The sequence below is a fragment of the Montipora foliosa genome, chromosome 3 (genome assembly GCF_036669935.1).
Source record: "Montipora foliosa isolate CH-2021 chromosome 3, ASM3666993v2, whole genome shotgun sequence".
NCBI classification, from domain to species: domain Eukaryota; kingdom Metazoa; phylum Cnidaria; class Anthozoa; order Scleractinia; family Acroporidae; genus Montipora; species Montipora foliosa.
In genome coordinates this window covers 53,806,709-53,823,512 of record NC_090871.1, presented here as the reverse complement: position 1 = coordinate 53,823,512, position 16,804 = coordinate 53,806,709, and the positions used below count along the sequence as shown (strand labels likewise).

Here is a 16,804-nt window from a genome sequence, read left to right as displayed (position 1 = left end):
ACTTGGCTCTATCATAGACCTTATTCATAAATGGCGGTCACATTTATAATTCTTTTGTCCACGTGCAAATTAGCATACCAAGCCTAATTTTAGAGCAAGAATTCTTTTCAATTCACTGTATGGTATCGAGGCTTGGTAGGCTAATTTGCACTTCGACAAAAGAATTATAAATTGAGCTCCATTTATGATTAAGGTCTATAAGTCTTTCGCGATTATTCAGTCTCGTTCCTATATCTCGTTCCTATATCTGCTTTTCCCACATATTCGTAAACCCGTAAAAATACCTTTGAATTAGCAGGCACCGACCTTGACCTCTCCATTATTATAGTACGTTAAGACTCTTTCGCTACCACTGGTGCGGCACACGAACAAACGTGCGGTAAGCGAACCTCAGTAAAATAGGTTTTGGGTTTATTGAAACACGGTTTTATTAATTTCACTATTGTTGTCGTAGTAAAACTATGCGAGCGACCCTTATAGCAACTTTATGCGCGTTGAAAGTGACAAGGGATCTTTGTGGACTTAAATTTTAAAAACAAACCTAGTTGATAAAAAAAAAACAAGGCAAACCGATCGGTTGAGACGCAGATAAGAATGATGAAATGTTCAAATGCTGGATGACGAATAGACCAAATCGACTAACTCAATGATGTACAAGGTATGTCCGTATCATTTAAATGTGAATGCCACATTGTAATGCAAATACAATACGCAAAGAATCTTGACCCCGCGAGACTTGACTTGGGAACAACATTGGGTTGGTACATTTGGTGTATGAGAGATCGATTGTTCAGATCATCCAATAGGGCGCCGATGACGTCATGTGCGAGCTACGTACTGTTCTTATTTCACCATCATTTTGACAAAACGGTAGAAGAGGAAACCAATGTCTTTAAAACGTTTGCCTTGTCAATCCGTACGAACGAGAAATACAAAAATATAACTTCACTATAATAAGAGTTAAGAAAATCTATTAATTGAACGCGACCCTCTAACGATTGACCCATCGTTTGATCGCCTCTTGCCATTCCATGTCTTCATCGTCTGTTCGGAGAGTGTCGTCGTCGGTCTGAATATAACTCTCGTCGTCCGTCATCTGAGTTCGGGACGAACTTTTGTAATCTCGGCGGACGTCGCGGTGGCTGTCATCGTCGTCCGTGTCAGTGTCGCCTTCGGATCCCACCCGTCGATTCTTCGTGTTCTTTCCGTTCCTGCTCGGGCCATGGGTAATGACCTTTTGAGACGGTTCGGCCATTACAACGTCACCGTTGGAAAAATTGGCACTGGCTTCTTCATCATGGGATTCTAGCGACTGTCGAATCTGATTGACTTGTTGCTCTAGTACATCTAAGTCAGTATCATTCGTCTTGCCGTTTGAAAACGGAGAATTAACTTCCAAATCATCTTCATCTTCTGAAAAAACGAAGAAACAGCAGGTTTAGAGTTTAGACAGTAACCAAATGAAAGTACTTCATGTTGATTCCACTGATTTCCGCTCAGGTTATCAACGCGGCATATGTCAGTGGGAATCTCAGTGTAAGATCATCGCAACTAAAGCAGTGGTAGACAAGTCTGAAGTGGATAATTCAATTAGATCACTAACTAGCGCTCTACCGCTTGATGGACAATGCGATTCACTTTTTGAACAACCCAGGCAGCTTTTCGCTTCTGCAACAGGAAAAAATCTCACGACCAGTCTTACCCGAGTTAAGCTCCTTGACAAGCGAGGACATGGCACTAGTGACGTTGTCAGCAGCCAATAGTAAATCATCTCTCAAGTTTCTACCAACCGCGCGATCGCCAAAAGCCTCCTTGATGTCGCCATCAACTCCACTCAGCGGTGGAGGATTGGAACTTAGTGTGGGTTCAACAATCAAAGGGGCCACGGGCGACTTGCCAAATATGTCACCTGTTGGAGACTCGGCCATTCTCTGGGCCTTGGGACTTCGCTGCGTCCGTGGTGACCCTGCCTGTGAAACAAAAAGCAAAGAAGTATAAGGATACTGGGAAAGTTAGCAAAAACAAGGAAAGATTCTTCCTGTCATGTGATGACATTGTGCCACTATGCTGGTGATTGGTTGGCCTGCAAGCAGACTCTTACCGTTGAAATGGCACAAGGTCGAAATATAGGGGCTTCGTTACTAGTTCAGAAACTAGTAACCAAGCCCCTATATTTCGACCGCTCGCCATTTTCAACGAAAGAGCCTGCTGACGGGCTAGTGATTGGTGGTCATTGTCCACCAGTGCACTGTCCCATTGTGTCAGTGTCCCCAGAGATTGCCTGTGCAAAACTTCAAGGACGGTGAAATGATTGCTTCAAAGAAATTTCAAACCATTTCGACGCCTTCTAGGTTATTCCAGATCGCATTTTTGGTTAGATTTAAAAATTTCCACAGTTAAATTCGCAAAAAATACTAGTCAACCCAGACAAAGTCGGTTGATAGAACTGTAAGTGCGATAACAAATTCCACAGATTACGAATAATGCTGATGATTCCCTTGTACGCGGAAAAATTGAGTAAACTAATGTAATATTCATCACATCAGATAAAAGACCAGCTTTGAATACATTGACGAACACCTCGTTAATATCCCCCCCCCAAAAAAAAACATCCCCACCCCCCATCCCCCCCCCCCCAAAAAAAAAAAAAAAAAATGAACGAAAGAGTTAATTATTGCACATTGGTGGGCAACACCTAATTTCTTCAAATAATTATAAACTTATATCGTTAGAGCGAGTTTCAATCGAGTGTCGTAAAGCCAAAACCAAAGTAATTACTTTGGCCAATCACAAAGGATGGAGACAATCCAGTAAAAACCAATCAAAGATCGAAGTAATTACACGTAACCGACGCAAAGCGTGGGAAAATGTGCACGCGCGAGCCAGGATTGGTTTTGGTTTTACTTCTCATTGGTTGAAAAAATGGCGCGAGAACTTTGAACCAATCACTGAGTGAAGTGCAAAACCAAAGCAATTCGCTAATTACTTTCAACACTCAATTGAAAATTGCTCTAACCATAATCACTGGAGCAATATCAAAAGACACTTCAGTTTCTCCTGACTTAACGTGCGGCCTCTAGAAGAGAGAAAAATGCACGTGTGGCGACCACAAAATATTTTTACGTAATACACATATATTGCTTTATTTCGCTTTATGATTGACCATAAAAAGACTCATTTTGTTAACGGAAATGCTTAAACATTGGCTCAAGTGATACCGTCTTTTGGATAGGTTGTCTCAAAATGTTTTTCCCTCAACTAAATTCAAATAAAAGAAAAGCTACCGTGCCGAAAATTTTAATATTTTTTACTAATTAAGGCCTTAAGATATGAATTGAAAGATAGTTAAGACAGCGATTTTATTCCTTTGAATGTTTTAATTAATTTCAAATTAATTCACTGGATCACTCTATTCGTCCGCCTTGCTATGCCTGTTGGCTAATTATTGGAACTCACGCAGTTTTAGCATTGATGTGGAAGTTTTAAAAGGTAAAGGAAATACATCCCCTGTCGGAAAACCCGAAAACACATGAATTCAAAGCCCTCATTACCCAAGAAGAAATCGTCCGTTACAAATGCGAAGAAAGTTCGAATACGGGAAAAAAATGTTGAACAAGGAGGTTTAGTACGTTTGGCGCCGATCTTGCTTCTGATGTTTCTTAGCGATACTGCGATTGAGAGATACGGAAAATCAGGGGTTGGCTTAAAGGTAAGAAATAAGAAGAGAATATCATGAGAAAAATGTTTAAAACAAGGGGAATATAAGTAATGGCCGGAACTGCCGAATCAACTATATGTCTGCAAATGAATGAAATGTAAGGCTGTGAAACTGGAAATATCAGCGCAGTAATACTTTAACAGAAGATAAAATGTACTGAAATACCAAGAATGTAAATGCTACCGATCGCGTTGCAACAAACGCGCAGACATTTTCATTTCAAGAACTTAGTAACAAATGACCAAACATGTCACTTGTCGTTAAGTCTAAAACTACTTCTTTCCTAATAAATTAAGAGCTCAAGTGTGCAATCTTTAACGCCAAAAAAGGGAAAGAATTTCCAGCAATATTTTTGCGCCAAAATAGATGAGCTTTCGACATCCGTTGTAAGTTCCACGGGCGAAGGAATTGGGAGATGTTACGCGAAAACGAAGACAGCCACTTCAAAATATTAACAAACCCCTACCTTAAGCGAAGTAAACGGGACAGCGTTGTAAGAACATCCGCCATACTCCGCCACAGTCTTTGTAAGCGAACACGAAACGCAAGGGGGCTCGAAAATCGGTGAAAACAAGGCAAGAACGTTTGTAACGATAAAGAATACGACTACAGAGGACAATCCCTTATTTCCGTTGCAAAAAGTGAGGACTTTGTCGAAAGGAACAAACTTGGCAAACATGTTGCTTTGATCGCAGCTAACTCTTCAGCCCACGCTATGGAATTTGTAAAGCAAATAAAAATTACAAACTCAAGATATTTAAGGTCTCTCCTTGTTAAGAGAGCCACGTATTGGTGCAATATAGCGGTTCTATTTGAGGGTGCGAAGGCAAGTATTGAATCGAGTTAAGCACGTTAATGCGATGCCGATCTAAGATAAAGGGTCAATTTGTAACTCTTGGAATGATTGCAACCTTCAAAGCCAATATTTTAAATTAACACCCGGTTAAGGGCGGGATAAATTTAGAACTGCTCACCTGTGGGTTTTAAAAGCTTAATTATTTTGGACCCAGTGAAACTCAAAAGTTCTAAACGGAGAAACGATGTTTTGTTCACTGTGAAAGCAACACGACGGAAGACCTACGTGAAAAGGTTTCTGCAGAGACGGAACACCAATCTACCTTTAAATCAGCGTATTTCAAAGAAAGGTACGTCCGACAAACAAGTTAATTGAAATCAACTATTGGAGGAAAATTGCTAGTTCTACCGATTAACGGAAATTAATCACATCCGGTCGGATTGAATGCTAATTGACCGAAATAGCCATGGTTAGCACAATGGAATGATTTCTGAAAGAATGCCCTGGGACCCCTTGGAAGAGTGCGATTTGAGTGCTAGCAAATCGGAAATCGTTCAAGATTTTCCTGTCTAAGAGCTTGCTATATTGAATGTTGCTCTGTCATACTTAATACAGCTTCCCTAAATCTAATTTGAAATTTTGTTTTCAGAACGTCATGAAAAAGAAATTCAAAATGGCGAATCCAATGTTGAAATAAACTTGGTTCGCCAAATTTTAGGGATTTTTTCCTCCTCTTCTGGCTTAGAGCTGAATAGTCAAACAAAAATGCGAATCTAGCAGCGCGAAAATGTTAGCTATCCAAAAACCACAACCTTGCCAAATGCATCTTAGGAAACGGTTAATTAGAATCTTAACACACACAATAACTTGAATTTTGCTAAGACGCAAAACGTTCGGTCAGTTATAAGCAAGTTTGAACGTTTGAAGACTTTTAATTTTGTGTCCGTGGGAAAATCGTTGTACGGGAGCGTTAAAAAAAAGAAACTTCTGCTAACTTCGTTTGGAGCAATAAAAAGATCTCACTAAGGGCCGATCTACACGGTACGATTTTTGTCGCATGCGACAAGCTCAGAACAGCCCTACGACATGACTTACGATTGTCGCAACGTTTTAAAACATGTTTTAAAATGCTACGACATTTTTTCTGACGTACACAACAATCGTAAATCATGCCGTGGGCCTGTCGTAAGCCGTTGTCGCATGCGACAAAAATTGTACCGTGTAAATCGGCCCTAAGAAGCCCCTAGAACTGTTCATAGATCAAAATTTTCAGTGAAGACCAATCGAGGCAAATCTTAGGAAAACTTATGCACGCACACGTCCTTTGGGATGTTTATTACCGCAAAAAGGAATCCTCGAGAATGGCCCGTAGATCAAAATCGAGATTATGTACATTCGCAGCTCAATATCACCAGGGAGTGAACAATCGCTGAAACGACTCCAACCAAATAATCGCTTAAAATGTTACTTTTCTAGAAAGTACAATATCACTAAAACTTCAAAGCCATCTTCCAATGACCGTACTTTATAGAGCTAATCACTCTAAAAGAACACACCCTCATTTATGACACGTCGGCTTCAAAATCGACGCGGTTTGGAAGTGTTTAAACGGAACCGTTTTCGCCAGAAAATCAAAGTCGTGATGGTATAAGCGAGCGTTGCACTACGTGCTAAATTCACCATTTTGACTCGAACAATGCAAATTTCGCGTCAAAATAGTAACCGTATTCAAATCGACCCGGTTTCGCCAACGGTCTAGATCGGTGTCGTGTAAACAGTAGGCTCAACCGCATCAAAAACGATGCAGTTACAAATGAAACGGGGTTCGTGTAAACGCTGCCTACATATGGAAAGATTTTGGGCTTGATTACCAGTCGCTGTGTCGTCGTCAGTCGATTAAGACTATTACTGCTGCTTTAGGCGTTTAGCAAAATGTGGCAACAACGGAGTAGCTTTTGAAACTCGTTCGACCAGACGATCACAGAGTGAACGTCAAGTTCTGCGAAAACTTTCACCGTGCAAATTAAATTCTTAAGCGAATTACATAATTCATTCCCGCAAACAAACAACCCACTAAACTAGATCAAATACCAAGGATATTCTGTACCAAACATAGTTTACAGACCTTACGTGGCCAAAACGTTGATAACCATTTGAATTTTCGTTAACAAGTACGTTCTGAAGAATACTCAAGAAAGTACACTGTTAAAAGTGAACTCTTTCTTAACTAAAAAGCCTTTAATATAATTGAATTTTGACACGGTCTGCAGGTTCGCTAGCCACAATAGTTCACAATACATCCCAACCATCAGTAAAACATTCCATGTTTTTTTATGCCACTATTCAAACTGCGTAACTACAGTAGTATGAAATACACTTCAAACCAGCTGAGCCTTGTGACGTAACTGATAAATGAAACATGTAAAAGAATCAACTGCGCATGTGCGAGGATTGGAATTGCACCACACTATTTCATTAGGACAATCAAAACAAAGCGGTCATCTTTAAACACGACACGATGACTTCCTCAAGGTCACGGTTAAGGTTTGACGAAAACACGATCAATCCAACGGCGACTTCTCTTTTTGCATATCTTTAAGTGTAACTTTCAAAAAGGAAAAACGGTATTGACGCGCTAACCTAAATTGGCTAATATGGTCCCTCCGAATTAGTAAGAAATTAAAGTTGACGGCATTATAATATGGAGACTGTAAACAATTTTTGAAACGGCACCTTAAATGCCTTTGAATCTCTAGACCGACAAAGTTACACAAGCTCTTACAACCCCTTGACAGCGCACATTGACAAAGAATTTTTGTGCTGACTCTCAAAATTCACAGCAAGCTCTTAGAATGGCGATGAAAAGACAAATAATGACCACAGGTCAAAGAAACGCATCGCTAGAAGAAATGAGCGGCTCTTGCTAACACTGAACAGCCATCCAACTTATTCCTCGTTGGACAAAAGTATGCATTTGTTTTTGTGGACTGTCTAGTCCTAATATTAATAAGAAAATAAAAGCACTGAAATTTCTTCTTCGATATTACGTCACATGACTTTGTCTCGGAACTAGCGACGACACAAGGCGGAGTAAAATCGCCGACAAAGATCCGAATGTAGACGCAGACTTGTCTCAAAAACGAGTCCTTTTTAGTATAAATTAGATAAGATCCCTAGCAAAAGCCATCAGATACCGGCTTAACAGTCTGGCAGAGTAAGCAGTTTCAGAAAAGCACTTGAATGACGAAGAGAAGCGTAATAGATGCCAAAACAGCTGCCAGTGTTTGACGCAATGTAATGCCTTTATGCACACCTTTCCAAGCTGCTGTTATTTCTAAAGTTCTTAGAATCTTTCCCAGTTTTTATCCATAGTAGTCAAAAAGGCATTTAAAAAAAAAAGACAGATATTGATGCAATACCATTGTTCTTCTTTCCGCTAAGACGGCGCCTATGCAAATTTAACGCTACCTTCTAATGGACTTTGTATGAAAGCCTGTATTCGTCCTCTTGCAGGGCCAGAAATTCTTATCATTCTTCCAATAAATTAGCAAAGCACTCATAGTTTTTGCTATTCTGAACCCATAAAAGTTACTTAAGAATCTTTTTAGGGACATTTTCCGAAACATGCTTGAAGCCATGGGTACGATTGACTCGATTGTAAGGTCACGTTGGAAACTTATGTTCCCTCAAACTTTCAACTGAAATGAAAGCAAAAAGGCTTTCTAAACACGCGTAAAATGATATCCAATACCGAAAGTTAGCTATATAAATGCTTAAACCGCAGTTTAACTTCAACCTTACAGAGTTAAACTTGTTTCTCATTGTTCAAAACAACCAATACCACAACAAAGTATTGGCCAACATGCTTGAATTAAAACTAAGAACTCAGTTTGCTGAAAGTCTTGTAAACGGCAACTACATTTGAAAGTGGTATTTATAAATTCAAACTTACAAATATTGAAACTCAAGAATATAATTTATGATAAAAAGAGAAACAGTAGAGTTTACATTGAGGGTGCTACTTACTAGGCCGGAAGGAATGAAAGAAATCTCTTGATTTGTTAAAATGAACTAATTAGTTAAGTACAATTCCATAAAAAGCGAGCAGGGAACGACTTAAATCAAAATTTTCCCGCCCTGAAAAAAATTCTCCCTGGTGAAATAATGAAAACAGTAAGATAGTCGAACGAGTTTTACAATATTTGTTACCCGCACATTCCGGCAAACAGCAAACGGCAGAATTCTGCTTCTCATAGAAGCATGATCATTCTCTTATATTAAAGGGGCACCGACAACCACAAGTCTTTGCGGGCGTGCAAGCTATCGGCGCCATTTTCTGTAATAAGGAAACTAGTATTTCTTAAAAAGTCAAATTCCATCGCCTCACATCGTCGTGTTTTGGATGCCCAGTAGCTTCAAACTTTGTTAATATTTTCCTTAATGTTTAAATATTGTATTTTTGTCGTTATTTGGGTGTTGTGTTCGTGTTAAAAGCGAATGAAAACTGTGAAGAAAGGTCGTCCGCCGAGGAAGGAAAAGCGCCATGTTATTTGGCTCAAGATTAAGATTATGGAACGAAAGGAGGAAGGCGTTTGGATTAAAAAACAAATCGAACAGCGAATTCGCAGAAGTTCTTCTTTACGGGATGTTTCTGAAGCGAACCAGCCGATTCGATTGCCCGGATAATAACAACAACAAAGGCGCGCAAAGGACACTGGTTGTCGGTGGCCTTTAATATTCCAGCCGGTCTCAATCCTTTGGGAAAGTGCGAGATATTTGTACCTAAGAGACACCAGCCAAAAACAAACAAATTTCTTCGCTTTTAATTTGGCGCAATGCAAATTTTATCCCGGCGTATACGGTTTGTCGTTAAAACGATGGTACATCTATCCTACTTTACACTGATTGACAACGAAACTAAGAAACAAGAGAAATCCAGTTACAGCTCTAGAAAATTATTACACAGTAAGCTGGAATACTTGAGTATAAAAGAAAAGTAATTTTAAATTTAAAGGTAAATTAGAGTTTAATCTGCATCAAGTAACAAAGATGAGGATGAGACGAGTAACTAAGTTTATCTCCTCCGCTTCCTCAATCTTCAGAATCTAAAGCAGGTTACGTAACGTTCGCATGAAAATAGCCGTGAAGAGCTCCGGTTTAACGGCGGCGAAAGAAACTTCTACTGTAGACTTGAAAGCTTTGCCGACACCATTAACAGAGGAAATACGTTTGTCTCAAGTCTTAAACAGCGACCACAAAGCGGTTGTTTGGACTTGTTTCATAACAAAGTTCACAGAGATAATATATCCATTATCCACTTAACGATAGCGAGAACGACGCTCAATATTGACAGGAAATACCTTGAATAAGTGCAATGCTAAAAGTGATATGAATCTTTCACAATTTCGTCAGAAAAGTCAAACGTTTATTTCAAGCCTTACATCAGAAGAAATAACATGAGAAGAAAGTACTTTTTAACGGTTATGCTAGGAAGCATTTAAACAGGCGTTTGTGCCAAGTGTAAGAAAAGAGAAGAGAGGAAAGTGGACGCAGGGAAATCGAGAGAGCTGTGCACGAAACAGGAGACTGACGGCGCGCGAAACCAGAAAACGGCGTGAGAAAACAAAGCTGCAAGGTTGTGACAGCTTTTGCAAGAAAATGGCACTTATTTTAACAACTTTTGCTCGGTGTGAACGTCGCATGAACATAAACAAGCTAAAAAAAACTCGGTTTAGATAAACCACGTTTTGTTTTTCTTCAGTTAGGCAGAGTTTAAGCTTGGTTTCGTTGTAATTGCTTTAACACAGTAAACCGGCGAACTCTGCTGCTACAATATAATTCTCTAAACTTGTGCCGTATTTTATTGTTTTATTACCTTTTTTTCTGAAAAAAAAAATCGTTGTTTCCTTGGTTTTCAAGATGGGGAAACTGGTCATAGTACGGCTCACGACCGAGCGAGGAAGTCGAACGGTTTGAATTTCAGGTGAACACCACAAACTACTTTCCATTGTTGCTTCACAGAGCAACTCTCATACAAATCAGTAACGTCAATTCGGTATGGGGCCCTTTGTTCCCTCGCGAGCACAGTCGCAGAGCAAATTCCGAGTGGCAATTCCCACTTCGAAAGAAAGTGGGAATTGAAGAATTGAATTGAAGAAACCAAATACAGCTGTTGCATCGCGACAATGTTTTAAGGTTATGAATTTTCAGTTTGTAGATTTTTTTTGTTTTTCTTCCTGTTTCGTTGAGTTATGTTCTTGTGGACTTGATTTAAGATGAGTTAAATCCAGTTGATGTGAACCGGTGAAAACTACAAACCAAGGTAAAAGCCCGGCACGCATTGCGGGTGGTGAGGACTTCCACTGAAGTATTTTCAATACTCTGAATGAAATTGAATTCCTACAAAAACGCGAATTACTTTGGTTTTGTATTACTTCAATCAGTGATTGGCTCAAAAATGTCGCGCCACTTTTTCAATCAATCAGAAGTGAAACCAAAACCAATCGTGGCTCGCGCGTCCACATTTTCCCGCGCTTTGTGTCGGCTACCTGAAGTTACTTCGAGTTTTGATTCGTTTACTGGATCGTCTCCCTCCTTTTTGATTGGCCAAGGTAATTACTTTAGTTTTGGTTTTACGACACTCGATTGTAACTCGCTTTAAAACACTTATCCCCAGAAATGCACGTAATTGGAAAAAGCGTTTCATGTTTTTCCAAACAATTTCACCTTGATTAAAGGGGCTATGTCATGTTATATATTTTAGGGTCTTTAGGGGAAATCTTTAGTTAATCACGAGTTTAAAACTCGAAAATGGTAATGTGGAATTCCTTTACTGATAAAATTATCGTCACATCACAAACAAGATGATTCTGAGCAAAAAACGACCTTTGACCAGGCGATTTACTGTAAACTTGAAAAACGTCGCACCGACGTCCGACGTTTTTCAAGATTACCCGGCCAAATGCAACCACTTTCAATCTTGCCCATTTGTGTCCATCCATGCTTCTCTTTCCTTTTGCTGCATCTTTTGTGCTGTTCAACAGTTTTAGTGGTTATGACAACAAAGTTTGGCATTTTGAGTGTCATGAGGCAGTGTGGCCCAGTGGTTAGGGAGCTTGCTTTGAGATCCGGAGAACCCGGGTTCAAGACCCGCTCTGGCCACTCGTTGAATTTGATCCTGGTAGTCCCTGGTTCAACTTGCCAGTTGCACTTGTAAATAGCCAACTGGTTTGCCTCCGACCAGTTGGGATTCTTAACAGTTGTAGTTGTTGTGTTCTGTTGTTTCGTTGATTGTATTTCATTGGCCCTGAAAAGCCCCTATGGGGAGCGGTCAATTCAGTATGTATTGTATTGTATTGTATGTCCTTTTGCGTGACATAGGCCCTTTAATATAAAGCATGAAGTATCCTTTTAAGTCTTAAAATTTCAGTGTTAACTATTTCTAGCTACAAGGTTAGTGTAAGGGTTAGAGTCATCTTTTGGTGAGGGTATAAATGCAGCTGTTTATCTTTACTTGAGGACCGATGACTAGTGGACAATTGTTTGTATTCGTAGACACGAGCGATGTTGAAAATAAGGAGGAGACCAAAGGGGGAGACGATTACTTTGTACATCTAACTCCGTGCATTTCTGGACGTTGAGCGAGTTTCAATCGAGTGTCGTAAAAGCAAAATCAAAGTAATTTCTTTGGCCAATCAAAAAGGACGGAGAAAATCCAGTAAACCAATCAAAACTCGAAGTAATTACTCGTAGCCGACACAAAGCGCGGGAAAATGTGCGCTCGCGAGCCACGATTGGTTTCACTTCTGATTGGTTGAAAAAGTGGCGCGAGAACTTTGAACCAATCACTGAGTGAAGTGATACAAAACCAAAGCAATTCGCTAATTACTTTCGACACTCAATTAAAAACCGCTCTATCTGTTAACGTATTTATTATTTCATTATTTTAGCCTAACTAAACCAAAAGGAAAAAGGCAGAACTTGACACTCCGACCTCAGTGACTGTGTTGGTACAATAGGCCATTTTCGAAATATCAACTATTCTGCTTAATAGCGAGGCAGTGAGGACAAAAACAATAGAAACACGTTGGAATGAATGCGAAAAATATTCACATATCATCAACTTTCCATTGTCTTTGTCCTCACTGCCTCACTATCAAGCTGAATTTTAATATATGAAGGTCTATTTTACAACGACCTGTAACTTGGAAATTGAAATTTTTTCCTTCTCATCATTTCTTTGCAGCGCAACGTCTTTTGACCAGTACAGGAGATCGACCGCCACCGTCACGATGTCTAAATTAACCCAATCAAGCCGGCGAAGCTGCCGATAAAAGCACTCGCCTTCTACTTTGGGTCTCGGGTTCGATTCTCGCGACCTCGGTTTCATAGCTGTAGCGAGTCTGGTAGTGCTCTCAGTGCTCTGCTTCGAGAGATGTTTTCAGCAGACTCTCCAGTTTTACCTTCTTTTCATTGACTTGAATGGTCTACGTCGTCTCCACCTAAAGCAAGATCGTTGCTAACGCAAATTTCATTATCGTTATCCCATCGAGAGAATAAAAGACAGCTTACCACGGCAAGTTGAAGCAATCAAGAGGACAGTTATTATAAATTTACTTTCTTCCCAAATCGCTCAAATATCAAAAACTGAGATTTTTGGGCACTGATTTAAAGACACTTCTCAGCGCAAACGCCTTGATTTCATCGTATACAGTGTCTCGAGTTGTGGAATAAAATGACACGAAAAAAGAGCTGATAATGAATATATGACAAGAAAAGTGTATGCCTTGGTAAACTTCTCAAGGAATGGTAGTAATTAGGGTGGGTGTTCACAAAATCAAAGGAAACAATTCTCGACCTGTCTTCCTAACTGAACCAAAAGAAGTAACACTAACCAATCACAAGACAAGAAATGGATGATAAAACCAATCAGCATTCATATAAGATCTACCTTTGCGTCTGACTGGTTGAAATACACGAGCTTCGCTAAGCCAACACACAGCGAAGTAGAATGCAAAAGAAGTGGATACAAAATAATCCAAACGAGAGTCCAAAGTTCTGTGAAAGTCTGCCTTTGATATCAAAAGAAACCAACCACAAAAAAGACGGATTCCACGTCCTTCCGACGCAGACGAAAACGTATTGGACTCACAGATATGCTTGGCGCTATTACTTTTAATGTATTTATTAACAGACGTAAATATGTTACACGTGACCAGGACGCTAAAACGATTATCTCCGATCTTTAATAAAGCCGTTAACATAAGACTTTTAAAGACCTTTTTGTCTAAAACTCATTATCTCAGGTTAATTATAATGACTTTATTGGGTTTCTAAAGCAAACAATTTGATAACAATATCTTTCGAATATAATCTTAACACCATTCGATTATGAAAAAAACTTTGACAAAGGTAAACAAAACAGGAACGTCCCCGTTCTTGGCATAAACCAAAACAACTCAACCTTTCAGTTCAAAGTCAGTCATAACTACATTGCCTGCAATTGCAGGAAAAGTGACTTGCACCTGCCACAATCCTCTCTATCAGTATTTAAATAATAATCTCAATAATGCACGCATTTTGATTGGTTCTCACCTATGATCTATTAGAGGACAGACGCAAAGATAACGTCATCATCAAAAACTTTTATTCTTTATTATACAAAACAATTAGATTCGATGTTGCCTTGCGTGTGTTAAATAATAGGGAGCTTTAGCAACGACAACGGCGACGGCAACGAGAACGTTACAAATTTGCATATTCAGTAGGCAAAAGCAGTAGCTTTGCACGCCCTGCACGTGCGTTTTTCCTTTTTGTCAATTTCTTTGCCGTCGTCAGCAAAACTACAACGTGAAATAACCAAGTTTGAGGTGTTATGGAGAGCGTCAGCACTTGGGACATAAATTTTCATTTTTCTCCCTTAAATTAACCGCCCCTCGTAACGGTTTCATTTCTGAAGGACTGCCTCACCTTTGTCATATTAAAAAGTTCGGAATAGTCGCGAAGTGATCACAATAACGGGAATTTATGTTTTTACATGACGTTCTCGTTGCCGTTGCCGTCGTCATTGCTAAAGCTCCCTAATATATCATAGAAGACGTAAGAACATCAGCGTTCTTACCACATTTTGACGTTATCTGTGATCTCTTACTGAACAGACGCTCGGCAACATGGAATCTATTTGTTAAATAGAATTCGTTTTTAAAATTAAAAAAAATGAAATACAAAAACTAAATTTGATAATTGTTTAAGAAGCATTAAAAATAACTTCAGTTTCTTAGAGGTAAGAAACACAACTTATCGATTTAATGTCAATAATACCCTGGCAACGTGCGACTGACACTACAAATGGATTTAATATGAAATTAATCCAGTCAATGTCAATCTCATATCTCATAGATAATAAGCTCCATTTTCAAAATTCCTGTCAGATGCTTAATGAGCAAAGATTACTATCAATTTAACAAAAGAAAACATAATCGCATGCTTTCACTGCAGCCGCCATTTTAGATTTTACGACGTCATGGGGATGACGCTTTTCTGTAATAAACAAGAGTGACGTCAAAGCATGCCATATGGCGACGACTTGTAAAATACGCTATAATTTTTATTAATTTTTTCAATGTCGTAACTGACGTTCCTAGTTTTCTTGTAGCCTTGAATTTTTTAAACAACTTAGTGTCACTTTCAGTATTTGTGCTATCTATGTATACTACAGTACTGTGGAGCTTTAATTTTAATTCATTGAAACCAAACTGAAAACTGTTTATTCGTCCTCTTGAGAGTCTCGTTCAGAGGTTCTCTGCCTGCAAGAGACAGAACAAAGCGGATTAATAAAACAGAAACAAGACTTGGGCGAATTTTAAGATTGCGTCTAGCAGGAAATTTCGTCAATCGAAGTTTATCCTAAGCTAACACTGAGGTTTTGGGGAAGCCGAATAAATAGGTTGTGCTTTAAAACAGATCTGCAGCTTCAATTTACCTGCAGTACACAAAGACGCGAATGTGAATTTGGCGTCGCACAAACGCATGGATAACACAATAAAAATGCTTTCTTCTTGGAAATCAATTTCTTCTGCCTTTTTAATCCAGCTAAAACCCTTCCAAAGAATTAAAACCTTTTTACGTCCTACCTAGATTTTTCAATTAATCCACTTTGTTTTGTTCTTAACCGGCAACTCAGTTCGAAGCTAATCGGTTTGCTACGCAGTAGTCTTTATCATTTCACCAACATGCGAACTCTAATGTCATGAAAGTCACGAGATTCCACTGTGCAAAACATAGCCATTTGGTTGGATGAACACCCTGCCTATGAATTTCATCCCGCGAATTGCTGTTTCAAAAATAGCAGTCACTGTCAGTCACTGCTGTGGAATGAGACAAAGGGCCATGTCCATGGCACTTTTTGATTGGCGGGTTTTGATCCAAATTTGTCGGTTTCTGTTTTAGCCCCCCAAGTTCCCTGTCGCCATGAATGTGATTGAAGGAAGAAAAAAATGAAACCGTTAATCCGCCAGTTTTAGTCGAGCGCAGTATACAAGACGTTTGTCACACGAACCTAATTCAACAGTCGGTAGAACATGCCGCCTAGGAATCGGAAGATCGTAGGTTCGACTCCTGCAAATGAGAACTCAGATTCTCCCGAGTGTGCGCTGTAACTCATTGGTAGAACACCCGAACTAGCAATCGGAAGATCATAGGTTCGACTCCCACAACTGAGGACTCGGATTCTCCCGAGTGTGCTCCGTAGCTCATTGGTAGAAAATCCGAACTAGTAATCGGAAGGTCAGAGCTTCGACTCTGGCAAATGAGCACTCGTATTTTTCCGAGTATGCTCCTATCAAAACAGAAAATTTGAGTTCGCATGTTATTGGAAAACACTGTGAAACTTTTTATTATTAAGTGTTTCGAGAGGGAGGTTTATGTCATTCAAAATGAAGAATAATTTTTAAAAAACTCTGTTCATGGTCGAGATTGAAGACCTCTTTTCACAGAAAGAAGAATATCTTAGAGAAGAAACAATTATTCGTTTACATTGAATGGAACAAGTTCAACATTATCGAGTTTTAAATTCCGCCTTAAGTAACTGATATATACAAGCAGCTTAATACCCAACAGATGCCATGTTATACATGTATTTGTCAATTCTTACTTTTGTCGGTAATAAGCAAAGGTACCTTCACTAAGGGAAAGTACACCATTTTGTGTGTAAACTGAAAGTAAGAAACCATTTCAAGCGCTAGAAGACCTCATTCCTTGACTCCAACCCACAGCACGGGCCACTTATTTTA

The 16,804-nt window shown here is 39.4% G+C and overlaps 1 protein-coding gene and 1 long non-coding RNA gene across 4 annotated transcripts in view; one reads left to right on the top strand and one right to left on the bottom strand.

The window, feature by feature from the left end:
* Window positions 1-389: 389 nt before the first annotated feature.
* The window catches only part of LOC137997700 (dystrobrevin beta-like), a 58,738-nt gene continuing 42,323 nt past the window's right edge, over window positions 390-16,804 (bottom strand). For 2 of the 3 annotated variants that reach the window (XM_068843900.1, XM_068843899.1), the window contains exons 19-20: window positions 1,703-1,970; window positions 390-1,413 (exon numbers count right to left, since the gene is read on the bottom strand). In XM_068843900.1, the coding sequence (XP_068700001.1) occupies window positions 992-1,413; window positions 1,703-1,970 (690 nt within the window). In that variant the 3' untranslated portion in view covers window positions 390-991. Of the gene's footprint in view, window positions 1,414-1,702; window positions 1,971-13,810; window positions 15,320-16,804 lie in introns of those variants that run through there. The other variant, XM_068843901.1, reaches the window with a different exon arrangement.
* Window positions 4,593-14,867, top strand: LOC137997726 (uncharacterized). The gene is made up of 2 exons (XR_011122561.1): window positions 4,593-4,863; window positions 12,760-14,867. It is a non-coding gene; the product is annotated as an uncharacterized lncRNA (long non-coding RNA).